This window comes from Rhea americana, unplaced genomic scaffold, assembly GCF_003343005.1.
Source record: "Rhea americana isolate MKP2758 unplaced genomic scaffold, rheAme1 scaffold_34, whole genome shotgun sequence".
Taxonomy (NCBI): Eukaryota; Metazoa; Chordata; class Aves; order Rheiformes; family Rheidae; genus Rhea; species Rhea americana.
This window is the reverse complement of record NW_028186468.1, coordinates 2,357,383-2,374,255: the sequence shown is the minus strand read 5'-3', so window position 1 is coordinate 2,374,255 and position 16,873 is coordinate 2,357,383. Positions and strand designations below refer to the sequence as shown.

Below are 16,873 nucleotides of genomic sequence, written 5' to 3'. Positions count from 1 at the left end.
GAGTTATAAAAGGTGGTATTTCATTGAGTAGAGAATATGCAAGGAAGATCTCATGGATGACATGGCAAGCTTTCACAGAGATGAACCCCCAGGAAAGGAGAGTAAGATGAAACTTGGAAAAAAAAAGGAAATGTGGGCCATGGGGAGAAATGTCATTCCTGTAGGAAGAAATTAAAAGCACAGAGACCACCAACAGTCAGTGTAGCATACAGAGAAGAGCACAACAGTGAGAGATATTAGAGAACAAGCAGTACTTGTAATTTTACTAACCTCAGAAAAGTCTTTTAACTGAATTGCTGTACCCACTGTTACAATCATTGAGTTGTGAGCATCTGTTCATAACAGACAGATTAGCAAAATGTTTTACAGAATCCTCGATTACATCGACCAAGGAAGGTCATGACCATTTATATATAAACTAGTAGAATCCGAGAATGCAGATGTTTCTTTATAGGCAACTTCATCCCCAGAATAAACTGAAGTACAAATTGGTACACCAAGCAAGATTTGATTAAAAGGCAGCTTAAAATATAAACAATTTATTTCAAAAAAAGGGGGGGGAGAATTAACACATTTTTTCAATCATTTCTATCAATTGGAAAATAATTCTGTTTTTAAACTGCATCAAAGAAGGATGCTAAAGTCGTGTAAAATGTGCCTATGAGAAAGTGGAAGACACAGAGTTAGTATGGTAAGTAAAAGTGTTAGAGGGGCCTCAGTTGAGATATTCAGCATTACAAAGGGCATCATGAAAATCCAGCCAGTCTCTCTTCTTTTCTATTCTTTTTTTTTCCTTTTTCTTTCTTCTCTGCTATCTTTATGATGAAATGCAGTAGCAACTGCTGCCAAGGTCAGGGCCTAAAAAAAGCTTTCAATTCAACACACATGATAAAGAAAATAAAGTGCTGGTGTCAAGCAGTGGCYGCAAAGCCAAACATCTGTGTTCTGAGATAACTTCACATTTGTGTCAGGATGCATTTGGCTGAGGCAGGATGCAGGAAGGCTCTGAGCACCTGTATCTGCTCTCCCACCTTTGCGTGAGCCCATCAGAGACAGGAGAGCAGCAAGTGCTGCTTCACTGCACATTGTGTCCTCGAGTGGAGAGACGGTTAGAAAACCTGATCCCTAACAAAGGCAGCAGGTGGAAGAGCATTGCTGCCAATTTTAAGGTATTCTTACAATAATCTGTAAGTTGGCAGAGCTTCGGTTGTGGGCACATTACCAAAGCATTAGCGCACGCCTGTAATATTTAACTGTGCGTTTGTGCACCACTGCATATCTTTTTAGGTCCTGCCAAGAGGACAAGAAGCCAGTGAGGATGCACAGAGAAACTGCTCAGCCAGGAGGGAGGGTGTTCTCGTTGGCATGAGTCAGGCATGTCGTCTGCGCCGGGAGACCAAAGCACAGCTTCAGATGGGCTGTRAACAGTCACACATTCCCACAGAGAGCAAATTCACTGTTAACTGTGACGCACAAAAACACTTGTTCCTAACATGCACGTTGGGTAAGGCGGTTGATTTGGGGGACAGTGAAGTCTCTTACTGAAATTAAGGCATCTGCTGGGTACAGCAGGCACCTTAAGTCATGCTGGTGTTCATGCTGGATAACTGAAAACCCAGAGTTTTAATCAGAGCAGTAATTTCTCAACATGTTGCTGGTAGTTTTTGTGTGCCTACTGCGTGCATTGCAGACGTAGCTGATGGCTCCTGAATATTATCTTAATGGCTTCTGCGTGATCACGAAAAAGTGGATATTATATTCACTATTAAGTGGTTTGTAGGCCTGTATTTTTCATCATAGGAAAGATTTAGGGTACTGTGTGTCATGAAGTACGTAGTTATTTACTGAGTCTGTAAGTAGACTTCTTTCACATCTGATCTGCTCTCATGCAGACTTCCTGGTCCGCGGTAGGTATGTCCAGCTGGCTTACGGAGAGCCCTCGTGCTTTGACACAGAGAAAGGGCAGACCATTCCTCTCAGTATTAGTGCTATTTCCAAGCTGCTGTTTRTGCAGCTCCTAAACAATAAGACGAATTAGAATTCATTAGAATTCCCAAACTGAAATAATCACGGAGAAAACTAAGCAATTTTACTCACCCAGAATTTGCAAGWACATAAGGCTTCTGCAGAAGCAACAGTATTAATCCCCTCTCCGTATCCATGGTGAAGAAGTAATCTGTTTAATTGCAACAAGGAAGATTCAGATTAGACAGTTGGAAAAACTTTGACTGTAAAGGTATTGGAGCCCTGGAGCAGACAGACCGCAGCAGTGACCCCTTGGCCTCCACAGGCCATCTTTAAGACCAGATGAGACTTCTTTCAGCACTGACTTGGGTTGTGTAGCTGATCTTGCCGTGGGGTAGAGGTTGGACCGTATGACCTCTCGAGGTCCCTTCCAGCCACGTTTTCTATAATGTTCTGTGCAAGTTAATAGCAAAACTAAGAATTTGCACTGCTTATGTAAAGCTACAGAGAGTGAGCAAAAAGGCCCTGTGTTATATTTCTTGCCACTCTTAAAAACATACACAAAATCTCTATACTATTAAATTTGTGTCTGTGTATTTCCCTTTTGAAGATAAAATAGATATAAACAAGRCTGTTTTGGCACCTTTTATTCTCAAATCAGTAAACATTGTTGTGACTTAGCTTTTCAGTACTGGTGATTTATAATAGTAAATCTGACTTCTGCTTGGTTTCCAGGGGCATCAGCTTCTGCCAACTGTTGCCAAAATGGAAACCGAGAGTATAGTATGAGGGTCTGTGTAGTGGGGCACGGTACACACGCATGCACGTCTCTTGGTCCCAACCTTTGCATATTCCTTTTTTTCAGTAGGGTGGGCTGGCTAAACTAAAACTAAAAGTTTTCCCTAGAGCAACAGTCATATAAAGAAATAAGAAAGTAGGGAAAGAAATTGCTCTCACTTGCTTGTTCTATTTTTGTAATAACAAAATATTTTGATTTCATTGCTAGATATATTTTCTTTCAATTTAGGAGTTCAATTTTATTTGTTTATGCATTTTATTTAGTTCATTGTATTTACTCATATTATCAAAATGTTTTGGGAGAGGGACAGAACTTATATTCCATCTGAATTATACTTTCAACTCAGGATTAAAACAGTTGTTAGACTTTGCAATAGATCAGAAATGTAATTTTTCTAACAGCTCTGATTATGGCTGGATTGTTTCACCCTTTGTTTGTCATATGTCTGTTTAAATGGCAAGAGCTAAATGAAAGTAAAAATACTACATTTCTAGTAATGGAAAGATCAGTCTTTGGGGCTAATTCAGTAATAGCTTCYGTAAGTGTTCTGCACAAATCTGCTTATACAACTGGAGCGTGGATCCAAAGAACTTAGTTGAGTTCTTAGTGATTTGGAAGGAGAGCTAAGAAAACTATTTTTTTTACTTATAATATTTTTTTTAGTGAGAAGAGGAAGTCTTCAAAAAAAATTCTAGTACAACAGTGGCAATGAGGATCTGTCCATCTGCTCAGACACATATGAGAGCATTTGGATTTGCTGCTTTTCATGTTTTTTTCCCCAAACTAAATCACACTAGCATCAGATCCAAAACAAAGTTACCTTTTTATTTTATTTAGTCTGGAGGCTAAGAATCTAAAATTTATCCACTTTGCCTGAAGAAGGGAAGAACTGGCATACAAGAAGTCTTTGTTTTTATTATTTTGCATTTTTTATAGTAAAAATAACTACCAATTTGAATTATTTGGGTTATTAAATCATCTGTTTATTCACACCATGGATTTGTTTAGGGATTTCAGTTTTTTTAGTATCTTTATTCCAGCATGGATTATAGTCTGCTGATCAAAATTCAGACTTTCAAGACTATCTACTTTTTTAAAATATTATGACTAAAATTTGTATTAACTATAATCTGTTAATAAAGATCCAAAAACTAGCTGAATAAAAACAGATGGTAACAGAGCATCTCTGAAAAGGAATGAAAATATATACAGTTGAGCCATATGAATCTAAAATCATCCAGCTAGAGTTTATAATGAAATTATAATATTCAACAAGATATAAGAATAATAAGCCTAATCACCTTCTGTTGCTATAAAATCACCAGATATCTGAGCTGGAAAGGAAATTAATAACTGTCACTATGTATTATGTAACCTGGCACTTAAACAGATCTTGCCTCGTAAAGCTGTTATATAGTAGAAGTTAAACTAATTATATATATAGGAACATTTGGGGAGTGAAACAGTTTAGGTAGCCTGCGTTATATAATTTTGGTGCAGCAGTTCCCCTTCTGCTTTCACCTACAGAGGTATGCAAAAGGAGTAAGTATTTTACCTGGACCTGAGATTTTGGTGCATCACTGAAAAAGGTTCGTATCAGGAGTGAACTCATGAAAAGGCCTGAAATGCCCCTGTGCAACCTGCTTTTTGGTGTCAGGAGCCCCCTGCCACCACCGCCCGGGACGTCCGATCTCTGCGGATGCCCTGACGTGGCAGCGTTTGCCAGGCACTTTCAATTTAGCTGAGAATGGTTTAAAAGCTCCCTGCTAACTGACTGTTTAAGGATGCTTGAGAGGGTAAATTATTCCAGAAAAAGTCCCTATTACTTATATTCATTCTACTTAAACTGACCAGCAGTTTAAGGCGCCATTCTGCAAAGCAGCCAGGAATTAYGCTAAACCCCTTGACCAGGGTTATTTCAGAATTCAGAGTTTGTTCCTGGAAGTTRCCAGACCTCAGAAAGTGTCCAAGGTGCATAACGTCTGTACCGCTGCCGTTCAGCTTGTACCGTAACTGCTTTCCGTGGTGACGGTGGTGGGAAGCCTTCCGGGCGAATCGTGGGCCTGCTGCCCAGCAGGTCCCTGTCCGCTGTGGTTGCTGGTTGCTGTTGTGCTATGCCATTGCTGGAGCTAGACGCTTAAAATGAACTCGTAAATACTCCTCGCTTGCTGAGCTTCTACGGAGAGTACGGACTAGCCGTGCTCACCATTGGCTTTCTCTCACCCCTTTAGCTAAACCAAGGAGTTCAGCTTTGCTCCTTTAGCATGAGCTAATTCCCTTGACAACTATTTATCTTTTTTTCCGTCTTTTTTCCTCTTACCTCTCTCCCTATTTAGGAGCAGTATCAGCAGGCACAGAACTGATCCAAACCCAGGTGCTTCATCTTCGCAGTTTTACTGCCTTTCTTCATCTTGCTTTCTGGCTCTCCAGACCTTTTTCCCCTCCTATGTTTTTTTACTTTCTTACCTCTCTCTTCTTGCTTCTTCCTATGTTCCTCTGTCATTTGTCAAAGGCACACTTGGCTCCTTGCCTTTTCCTTTCCCAGAGGTGCATTTCTTCTCAGTCCCCTCTGGTATCTCCTGACAGTCTGTCCAGTGCTTCCCCAGGCACTTCATGTCCTGAGCTCATTTGTCTTCTCGTTCCCTTTCTCCCTCTGCTGCTCAATTCTCCTTTCCAAGGCAGAAATCAGAGAGGGTATGTAAGTATCTGAAGGGAGGATGTACAGAGGATGGAGCCAGACTCTTCTCAGTGGTGCCCAGAGGCAGGATGAGAGGCAACGGGCACAAGCTGAAACACAGGAAGTTCCTCATGAATATAAGGAAAACTTCCTTACTGCGAGGGTGACTGAGCACTGGAGCGAGCTGCCCAGACAGAACTTGTGGCATCTCCTTCCTTGGAGATACGCAAGAGCTCTCTGGACACAATCCTGGGCAACGCGCTSTAGGTGACCCTGCTTGAGAAGGGGGGGTTGGACTAGACGATAACCAACRATAGTTAGCAGGGCTTTTCCCTCCCTTCTTCTTAATGCATTTCTTGTGGAGAATTCTGTGAAAATTCTAAGGAAATTCTATTGAAAGTTTTAATTCAGATAATGACAAGTATTTGATTTTGGTCAGATAAAAAAATCTCCTAACAATGGTGTCAATTCACTTGGATAATTACTGTGTATTAAGATGTTCACAATTCAGTTTTCATAATTTATATTTCTGTAGCACTTACTGTAACATTTGTCTTTCTGCTTTTGTTCATTTTTCTATCACATTTGTGTTTCAGTAATTTGAATCTCTAAAAATTCCTAGCTGCTTTTTCTTGCATTTTTTGGCTTTTGTTGTAATTTGAATTTGTTTTCTGACAAATACCAGAACTTTGTACAAAATTGGGTTTGGGGTTTTTTTTAAACAGCTCTAAGGAATATTTCTCTGAATGTCCTTGGTATCATGGTGCTTTTTCGGTATTTTTATTCTTCTACATTAGCAGCCACAGAATCACCTCCTGCTCTTACCATTGCTGTTTTTACTGTTACTGCTTTTTTTGGTTATTGTTTCATCAGTCCAAAATATACTTGCTCTAAAGTAATTAACCATACTCATTAAGTCAGTTTTGTTCAGCTGATTTTCCTATTCCTGCATTGACTTTTGCATCATCACACATGAGCTTTTGCTTGCAAATCATCACTTACAACGTCTCTAGTCTTCTCATATTTACTCAAGCAAGATTAGGCATATTCTCTTCATTCTTAACCCTCTCCCTTTCCTCTCCTCTTCCTTTTTTTTTTTTTTTTTTTTGGAAAAATTTAAGGGATATGTTCCAGGATATCCAATACTTTCATACTTGTCCCTTTATCCATATTGCCTATCTGAATCCAGCATGCAATACGTATATTGCTCCCTTAAAGTACATTTTAGGGACTAACTGGTTCTCTGTTAGTCAGGTTTTGATGTTTCAGCTCCACTCAATGTGGCACARATTAAAACTCGAGTAGGCATCATTTTCTCGCGCCCTTTCTTATGGTCCCATGGAGACAGGGCTGACCACAAAAGTGATTAAAGCAACTCCTTCTATTCAAATGAGCTAAAGATCCCCCCTACCCAAGGGAATCCTTTTGGAAAAATAGGCAGCTGATGTGTTTGATTTGTGGATGCCAGTAAAAGCTGAAGAATGTCACACACGTGTCTTTTAAAGCAGGAACCTTCCCTTAATTACATCAGTACTACACACGTGTAACCATGTTTCATCTAAAAACCAGATTTTGAGGAGATTTGTGTCAGTTGTGTTTTTGTTGTCCCTGTGTACTCCATTTCTCCTTTAGATGAATTATTAAATAGATTCAACTTTTCACTGAGAACTGTGTTTCTGATTTTGTAATTTTCTAAACTGGAATACTAACTTTTCAGTAAGCTTCATAATTTTAATAAAACACACTMTAGTAATTTCAGTCTTGTAAGAATTATGCTGACAGCAGAACACACAAATTTGCCGTTTCAGACTCATCCTGCTTGAACAAAGCTTGTTAAAAGTAATCCATTAATGGATACCATTAGGTGTCAATGTGAAATCTTTTAGAGAACTKTAGCTTGTCCCCTGATTGCTCAGATACCAATAATATATCTTGTTAGACACTCRCTCCTGTTTTCTTGATTCTTCAGTGTTTATAGTTCCTAGTCCTTAGAACTAGGCTAAGTAATAAAAGTAGAAATGAGAAACCGGTGAATAGGTAATAATACCAGAATAGCAACCCTGAAGATACACATCAAAATTATTACATCTTGCAGGTATGGGAAATGAAGAAATGCTTTGATTTTTATCAAGCAGATCAGGGTGTAATGTCTGTGTGGTTTAGGAGAGCACTTAGAAGCAAGGATAGTTTAGGAAAAAGAATAGGATAGTTCTTTCTAATGGCATAAATGTCCTGCRCTGTCAATCCAGTTCAACTCTGCTTAGCCTTCTGAAGGTATCCATTTCACTTCCAGCTTTATCAGGAACTTAGTAATACCATTTGTGCAGTTGTTCCCYTGCTAATATTTTTGTCCTGTGTTAATTTCCTTGTCAAGCTAAAGATAGCAAGACTGTGTCCAACTAGTTCTCTCCCTCCTTTACACGCCTTTTGCTGACATCCTGGTGCAGCGAGTGGTAAAGATGAACTCCAAGTTCCAACGAGAAAAAAAGGCTATTTTTCAACTACTCTATATTCAAATACAGTCCTTGTTTTCAAGCCTCAGCAAGAGACCTGGTCTCCCTTGATGTCATTATTTTACTCATCTTCCCCTCAGCTCTGCAACTGATCTTTGGCCATTTTTACCAATTCGGCCATTTTTACCAATTCTTCTATACCTTGTGTCTGTCTGTCTTTTCTTTCACATTTCTCCTTTATGGGCTGCCTGCAGGAAACTCCTCTCTGGAGTGGACTGGTATGGCATCAGCCCTCTGGTTCTGTCCTCCTCCTCCTCCTCCTCCTTCTCCTCCTCCTCAGGAGCCGCTGCCCAGCACCTACGAGCACCACCACGCTTCGCCACCACAGAGAGCCTTTTTTCCAAAGGAAACTGTATTTCCACAGTCAAAAGGCTTATGCCTGTCTGTAATCAGTTGTGAATTCATTGATGTGAACTGACTATTTATTAACTTGAATTAATTTGAGCTTACTGTGATAATCAGGTTGCTGCTGTTTTCATGAAAGTGGTATTGGGTTAGAGGAGGGTGTCCACAAGGAGACCGGACTGATCTGCTCCTTGGGAAGCCTAAAGGGTCCCTAGGATTGCATGCGACTGGAAGGTCCTACCTAACTCTCCCCAAAAAAAGAGGACAGTCTACCACTTCTGCAACTTGCACTGGCTGTGTAGGATTTGTGCTTCACAGGAAYAAGAATGTTATTGTAAACAATATTTTTATCATCTTGGGAAATCCTGCTTTGTTTTATTTTTAATATGGTCCTAATRGAACGAAAATATTCCCATATAATTTTATTTTCATTTTGCAAATATATGGCAATTTACATGTTTATTATGTTAACATTGTTACAACTCCATAAAAACATGGTAACACAGCTTTTACCTTTCAAAGTGAAGAAAAAAAAAGATTGGGGGCAGGTTGGAGGAAAGCAACACTGCAGCTTTCTCTGTAAGCAAGATGTCTGGCCAGACAGCCCAGCCTCACGCCCTTTTCTTTAGCAAAGCGCTTTGCACAGCTCTGATAGCGTAACTGGACCTTAAAGCAAGCGAGGCTCCGTCATACAGGGCATGCGCCACCATTTCCTGCATTTTAACGGCYATACCCTGCTCTTTGTATGGACAAGGTTCACAGTTCATTTGTGCAGTACTAGCTGGGTTAAAAAGGCGGAGAAAAAGTGACGCAGAAACGCAGTGGCGGCCGGAGGGAGCCCTGAGATTAAAAGAAAACGGGGCGCGGGCAGGTGCTGCAGGGCCAGCGCTCGCGCGCTGCATGTCCCAGCAAAACCAAAGCACGGCAAACGCTCTGTAAGTGGGGTGGTGAAAAGGAAGGGAGGTGAGGGCTGGGGTCTTGGAGATAAAAAAAAAAAACTGGCTACCAGGCTGACTGCTGTCACTCAGTCTCCTCTTGGCAAGGCCAGAGCCCGTGAAGTCGGCCTCGAGTCGCCGTGGCCCCACCGCAGCAAGCGGTGTGCTGCAGGATGACGGCGAGGAGGGTAGGCGCCGATTTGGAAAGTGTGGCAATCTTCTGGTGGAAGGTAAAGTGGCCGCCAATGATAAATTCACAGTATTGCTGCTTCCARCGCAAAGGACTGTTCTGCCGAGCTGCCCGTCTCTGGAAGCGGCTGGGGGATTAGGGTGCGGAGGAGGTCCCGCTCAGCGGGGCACGGGCGCGGGGCTCGCGCCTCTTTCCAGTGCCGGGCAATGGCGTGAAAAACGAGCATCGAAAACTTGTCCGTATGGAAGCGAGAGCTATCACGGGGGAAGGTGTTGATTCATTTCTCCGAGCATCTTTCCAACAGATGCATTTGCCGCAGCGATTTGCGCTTAGAGTGTGCCTGTTGTTTTGCAGGTGAGTTATAGCTGTCAAGAGTGGCCTATTTAGGTGAACTGCTCACGTGTCTAGTGAATTGAATACCAGTTTACAAAAGAAGACTGAAAACTATCCTTTTAACGTTATGACAAAATAGGCACACACAMAAAAGCCTCAAAAGCCGTAGTTACAACACAAGAAGGGGAAAAGAGAAATTGTCAATCACTTCCAAGCTGAGGAAATTTCTTCATTAAACACRAACTGAAAATTCATCCTGACCACTTTGGTACTATAAAGGAACATTACCTGAATTATTTAGCCAGCTGTGCAAATACCTGCATAAGACTATCACAGATGAAAACCGGATCAAGGCCCTTCCTTCATGGAAGACTGCCATCAGATAAAGGGACTAGAAAAGTTGACCAGTTGCTTGAATTTAAGCTTGACTTTTCTGACACTCGTAGTTGAGAAGGACAGAAAAATTTAGCTGATATGTAGCAGATCTTTAATGCTCTTCCAGTCTCAGTATTTTTGTGAGATGGCATTTTCTGCCTGGGTTCCATAAGCAGAAAAAGCCTGCTCCARAACTGGAGTGGAGGCTGCAGTTTACTTTAGGTCTTTCTAAAAATCACCCGTAGGCCTATTTTCTGTGATTCCTATACAGCCACTATTTTCTTTAAGCTAAGCACAGCATTTTTTTTTTTGGGGGGGGGGGCATTTTTTTTCACTTGTTTAAAATTTTGTAAGACTGGTTAGATTATTGATTTTTATTTCCTCTCGTGTTTAACAATACTGTAGATTAGAACAAAGGAAAAATGCTAACCTTATAAGACAGTAGGCAAGTTTTAAAAAAAATCAAACTACTTGCCATATTTTACAAGCCTGAAAATTACATCTAATTGTCATTTATGACAGTTTTGTTTCATTCTTGTTAAGTAAAAGAAAAGATGAACAATAATAACAAGACATACAGCTATCTAATTGTTTATGGTTCAATTTTTACAATTTGTTAGATCTTAAAAGGAAGTTACAGTTTAATATTTTTGGCTTCTGGATACATTTGTACTGTGAATTTGCAAGTAATAAGCCATACTTTTTTAAGATCTAAAAGAGTGTGCAAATAAAGGAATACTTGCATATGATATTTCAATTAATATTGTTTTGAAGACGATAGGTTATAAACAAATAGTTAAGGATCCACTGAAGTAAGTATTTCAGTGCGACTAAAAGAATAAAAGCAAAAAGAAAAAAGAGAGATCTTTTTCCATCCATGCCTCCTGATGATTTTCCCGTTCATTCTTAGCAGGATCACTCAGATGAAGAGAAACTACAAATGCAGATCAAAATGGGCAAAGCTGCCCTGAGAACAGGAATTTCATAATGCTAGAGTTAAGATCCTCCAAAAACCCCCATAAGGATTAAAGATGGTCAGAACTAGAGCTCCTTATTTTCCAGAGTGGAGGATAGGCCTCTTCCCAGTGAAGTGATGCAATAAGGGCAATATTTGCATTTCCTTTTGATCAGTGAGATAAGTATTTTGTGAATGAGCAATGTGACCTGTGGTGATGACTTTAGTTTCTCTTTACAGTAATTTTCAATCTGTGACTGACCTATTTGGGAAGGTCTAAACTTCTAGAGGTTTTGGGGAGGTTGAATACAATGAAAAGAATATATTTGGAAACTGGCAAACCTTCTTTAGTGTTAAAGACCAAATAGTCCTTTATGTAAATGTGAACTTCATGGCCTTGACAAGCTGAATGAGACGTTTTATTGCCAGGTTAGGACATTTTCAGTACGTGTCAACATTGTGATTATAAACATAAACAACAGCACATTGCACTTCTGAAAATGAACTCTGAACCTTCTGTTCTCCCCTGCCACTGAGCAGCATCTTGATGGATAAGGCTTCCTATGAATAACTTGAAATAGGGTGGGGTAATGCTCCATAAATTTCTATCCACTTCTAGTAATTAGAGATGCATAAAGGAAATGCCTGATACATAGTCAGTGAGTACGTAACAGTGCTTTTCATTCTACTGTCAAAATTACACGTGGCTATATTATGAAATGCATTCATGCCTCATTTCTCCAATATAGTATCCCAACAAATGGTATAATCCATAACTAGTCTTCAGATAAATATATAACATTAATTTCAATTGCGTGTCTTGTTATCTGAAATGCACAGGAACCAGCGTGCCTTGCCCTTAAACCTGACATGTTTACAGCAGTCAAAGAAAAAGGAAATTATTTTCTTAAGGGAATATGCTGCAGAGGTTTGTGGAAAAACACTATCAATCATAACGCCACAATTGGCTTTAGCAGCAAGCATTGCTATATACCTCAGTTCCATAGTGCCCTATTTTAGGTTGAAGTAACTTTGATACAAAATATTAGATAATGCAAGTTGGGATTGAGCTAAATGTGCTCCAAACTAAGATATGATTCATGTGAGAGACAAGTCAGAAATACAGAATGTAGGGTGTGCCCATCTGTGACAGTGATTACCAAGAAGTTACCACTGCAAAGTGAAAAGTGTCCTACATGGACCAGAACAGAAAATGGTCTTGGAAGGACTGTAATTAAAAACAAGGAAGAAGAGCAGGTAAAGACCAAAAGGTCGTATGTCTGGGAAGCTGCTAATAATTAACTCAGCATTTCTCACTGTAGAGGGGGAAAGCTAGCCAGCAGTGGCAGAGCATCCTGAGCAAAAAAAAAAAGTGTTTGATAAAATGGGGAAATTCAGCTCGTGGTGGCGGCAGTGACCTTTCCCCTACTGTTGTCTGCTGTAGCTATTGACCAAATGCAAAGAGCATTATGTTAATGTGAATGGAATAGGGTTTATAGGATGTACGGACATCGGGTAGCACCCATTAGGCAAGTATGTTCTTGAAAAGTTTCATATGCAGCCTGCTCATGGGGAACAGGTGGGATTGGTTGCATGGCTTTGCTGTGGAGCCTGGTGTATATGAGAAAGATCAGAGGGCTCAGCAGTAACTTGTGTGCTTCTGCTTGTGTTTGGATGAAGAGATCAAAGAGGCTGTGAAATGCCAAATACAGGTGTTTGCCCTCTAGACTTCAGATCACATTTCTTTTAGGGCAATTTCAATATTAGAACACTAGACAGATAAAGGAAATCTCTCAGTCTAAAACTGACAATCTCAGATGAATAAATTCACCTTGGCAGCAGCATGCAAGGATATTTGGATGTAATAAGAAAAATGGCACAGGAATGCCCAAAGGTATGAGTGATGTTGCTATGTTTAGCATTGATAAGTCTTTCATTGTCGGCAAAAAGATATCAAGTATGGAGTAAGTTTAGTTTGCTGCACTGTGTACAAAATGAAGGACATAGACATTACAATCCATCMTAAAATGGAATATGTAGTAAATTGCAGAAAGACCTATTTCCCTCCTTTTTATTCCTGGTTATAAAAGTATGAGAGATCCTATTCTTACCTTCCACATCTCATTCATCTTTTCTCCCTGCACTAGGAAGCCTGAGCCAAGCAATTGTGGCTTGCAAGAGTCTTCTAGCTTTAAAGTCTTGTCTTTTTAAGAACATGAACATGTAGTGTGAATTTTTTTGCTGATCTTCAAACTCTTCCCCAGTGTAGCAATATTAGTAATATTAGCTGCTTATCTCAGGCTCCTGATGTGCTTTCATCGACTTGTGTAGCAGTTCGTGAACCATATGCATAAAACAAGAATAGCAATGTTCAGAGATGCATACTGTAGTGAAGCCACTCACTGTACCACAAAAGGGAGTTAGCCTGACTACTACTGATGTGGGGAAGCGTGTGGTGTTTTCTAACTCACTCAAGCATTGTACTTAGAAATATGGTAATGAATTTCTCAGAAATATCATGATTCAAAGGGTGAAAAGGTCTGGCGGAGAAGTCCTACCTTCTGTGGCTTTACTAGGCACTGACTGAAATGAAAAACGGTACTTGGCTACTGGAATCAAAGGATGTAAGTAAATAATTCCCAATAAGATAATCTGAGCAAATACCATCTTCAAACATTATGCTCTAAAAAAAAAAAAAGATACTAATTGGAGAATATATGTTCCCCAGGAGCTGAAAAAGAAGTTATGCAYGAAAAGAAAATAAGTTATGGAACTGAAGAGTAAGACATCAGGTGATTAACAGGATAGCGGGCRAATTCATGCACAAGGAATGCTGGCATGTTTGTTTCAGTTTCTTATAGAAATATTGTATCTCAGCTTGCCATGGCCAACGTGTGAAAAGAGCCAAAATTAGGGGCAGAAACACACTGGAAGAAAGCCTATTATCTTCAAAAGTACTTAGTTTCAAGAAATAAGTTTCCCCACTTGCTTTCAACAGCTTGCAGCATGGTTTCTTATTTTTAAACATTCTTTTCTTTCTCCTGTTGCTAAGTATAAACAAAGGAAATTGACTGTGGTAAAAGGATGAAAATGGCTATATGCAAAAAGCTGTCAAATCTACAGAGTAAGCAAACTAGAAAAAACAGTTCTTAACCTAATCTTTTCGGTTACAGCAATCCTGTGCAGAACTCATGATGTTCACAGAAAGGTAGTGTATTGTGGGTTAAAACTATTTGGAATTAATTCTCTCAATTCAAAAATAGTTTCTGTAACCTCAATCATACGCCTTTTTTTTTCTCTTTCTGAAAGAGCAATTTTGATGGTAATTGTTAAAAGTATGAAGTGTCTAGTGCACTTTGTGGATCTGCAGGGTAATATTGCAGTTACTTAGGAGACTATAGCTTCCTTTAGCTTCCTACTAGAGGGCCAGAAAACTGAGAGCAGAGAGGCTTTAGATATGCCAAATCACCCTCTTAAATACCTTCATCTTTCCACTGCAGATAGAGGGAGACTGTACTTCTAACCTAGGAGCCCCAATTCAATGCCAAAGCTGATGAATTCAGGCTGTAGTACTGGTAGATCTAATCTTAAAAGCAGTTCTATGATCTGAAGCTAGCCTTACATTGTATACCGTGACTATACTGCATATTTGGATTTGAGCATGATCTTGAGCCTGCATTTGAAATATATCGGGGAAGTACCATCTCATTCCTTGGATACTTAACTTGGCTCTCAGAAAGTCCCGCTACTGATGGCACGCACTTCAAATCGGGTTAGCTTTCGCTGTCTTGTTTCTTTCATATATACGGAGCTGTACACATCACATCAGTGGTATTAACAGCTGGAGTATACCTACCACAGCAATGGAAAAAGACATGCTTTAGAAGTCCTAAGTCTACTTGCATTAGAGAAATTATGTATATCTATTCATACCTTAATGAATATATAGTTACTGGGTTTAAAGAAATGTCAGTGGAGTCAGAAAAAACATTTCCTGCCTGGTTTATGCCACAGTTCTCCAACTGTGATCCACAAGCACCTAACTAATTATATATGCTAGCTGTTCTGACTTCCAGGTACAGACAGCTTAAGGGGATTAAATATTACCCGAGATTCTTCCTCCTTATAATACGTGGGGTGTGAAGCACTCAGAACAGGAGGGCAGGTGGTCTGCATAATCATGGAACAGGCAGGGCCCAAGAGACAATCTGTTAAGATACCCTTTCTATGAAAAATTTTGAGGATTCCTACAATACCAGCAAAATCTAGTCCGATAATAGGGAGCGAGTACAGGATGCTACGGAATTTAGCACCAACAAATATGTTCCCTTTGAAATGGCAAATTAGATGTGCAGCAGGATCTTGGTCACACTTCAAAGAATAATATGCAGCGCTGAAGATCCATCTGTTTACTCTTGCTATCACCGAGGCTCCTGTATGTTAAACAGTCTTTTGACTACTTCAAAGCACCTTTGAAGTCGTTGCTGTGCCTATCCTGTGCACAAAAGCAAATGTGCCCTAACAATATGAGTAGCTGATATTTTTGTTAATTTTGCTGGTAAATGAAAGCAATTTGTTCCTGCTATGTATCATTTTTGGACTTCTTTTTTATAGCTATGATAGCGAGGGCCGCCTAACAAACGTTACATTCCCAACTGGAGTTGTCACTAACCTTCATGGAGAAATGGAAAGAGCCATTACAGTGGATATCGAATCATCCAGCAGAGAGGAAGATGTCAGCATCACTTCCAATTTATCATCAATTGATTCGTTCTATACCATGGTTCAAGGTACTGTAAACAAAAGATTCCTCAGCAGATACTAAACTGAAAAATGTTCTCTTATGCTATAACAAGCTCCAGTTAGATGCCTCAGACAGCCATTTTAGAGGCATGGAGTTTGGGAGAGGGAGTGAAATACATACATATATATATATATATATATATATGTTACATATATATATATATATATGTTTTTACATACAATATATGTTTTTATGCATATACAAAAACATTCAGAGAAAGGAGATAAAATGAAAATACAATTAACTATGTGTTCTACCCAAAAAGCTTTTGTAAGCTGCTGTTGGAATTAGTCAGAATACCTACTTCACATAAGAAGGGAATCTGAAAAAAACAGCGAGGGATTGAAAGGGAAATAGGTATAGAAATGGTGTAAAGTGAGATCTGAGCTTTATGGTGTAAGGAGTGCAGGGACAATAGGGAGACTTTTAACCCCGTAGGTAATGTGCGTTTCTCTGGACTTTTTTTTTTTTTTTTTTTTTTTTTTTTTTCAGACCAGCTGAGAAATAGCTACCAGATCGGTTATGACGGCTCGCTCAGAATCCTGTACGCCAGCGGCCTGGATTCCCACTATCAGACCGAACCGCACGTGCTGGCTGGGACCGCCAATCCCACGGTAGCAAAGCGAAACATGACTCTCCCAGGTGAAAACGGGCAGAACTTGGTGGAGTGGCGGTTCCGAAAAGARCAAGCCCAGGGAAAGGTCAACGTGTTTGGCCGAAAGCTTAGGGTAAGTGCATGAGCCTGTGTGATAGCTATGGTATTCCGAGTAAGGGAGAGGACGTGGAAATGTGTTATTATAGGTATTGCCATCCAGCAACCACAGACTATTAACCGTAGATAGGCTTACTCTAGAGTTGGAAGTAGTTATTTGTATTATTTCATTTATTGGCTGTTTTTCCTTATTTATTGCTGTTTTCGGTGGACTGTAAACCATTGTTTTTAGCTTGGAATGCATTGTAACGAATCAATATAAAAAGATTC

The 16,873-nt window shown here is 39.8% G+C and overlaps 1 protein-coding gene across 5 annotated transcripts in view; it reads left to right on the top strand.

Moving 5' to 3' along the window:
* Positions 1 to 16,873, top strand: part of TENM3 (teneurin transmembrane protein 3) — a 465,114-nt gene that overhangs the window by 433,000 nt on the left and 15,241 nt on the right. For all 5 annotated transcript variants that reach the window (XM_085311387.1, XM_085311386.1, XM_085311388.1 and 2 more), the window contains 2 exons: positions 15,702 to 15,877; positions 16,384 to 16,619. In XM_085311387.1, the coding sequence (XP_085167513.1) occupies positions 15,702 to 15,877; positions 16,384 to 16,619 (412 nt within the window). The remainder of the gene's footprint in view (positions 1 to 15,701; positions 15,878 to 16,383; positions 16,620 to 16,873) is intronic.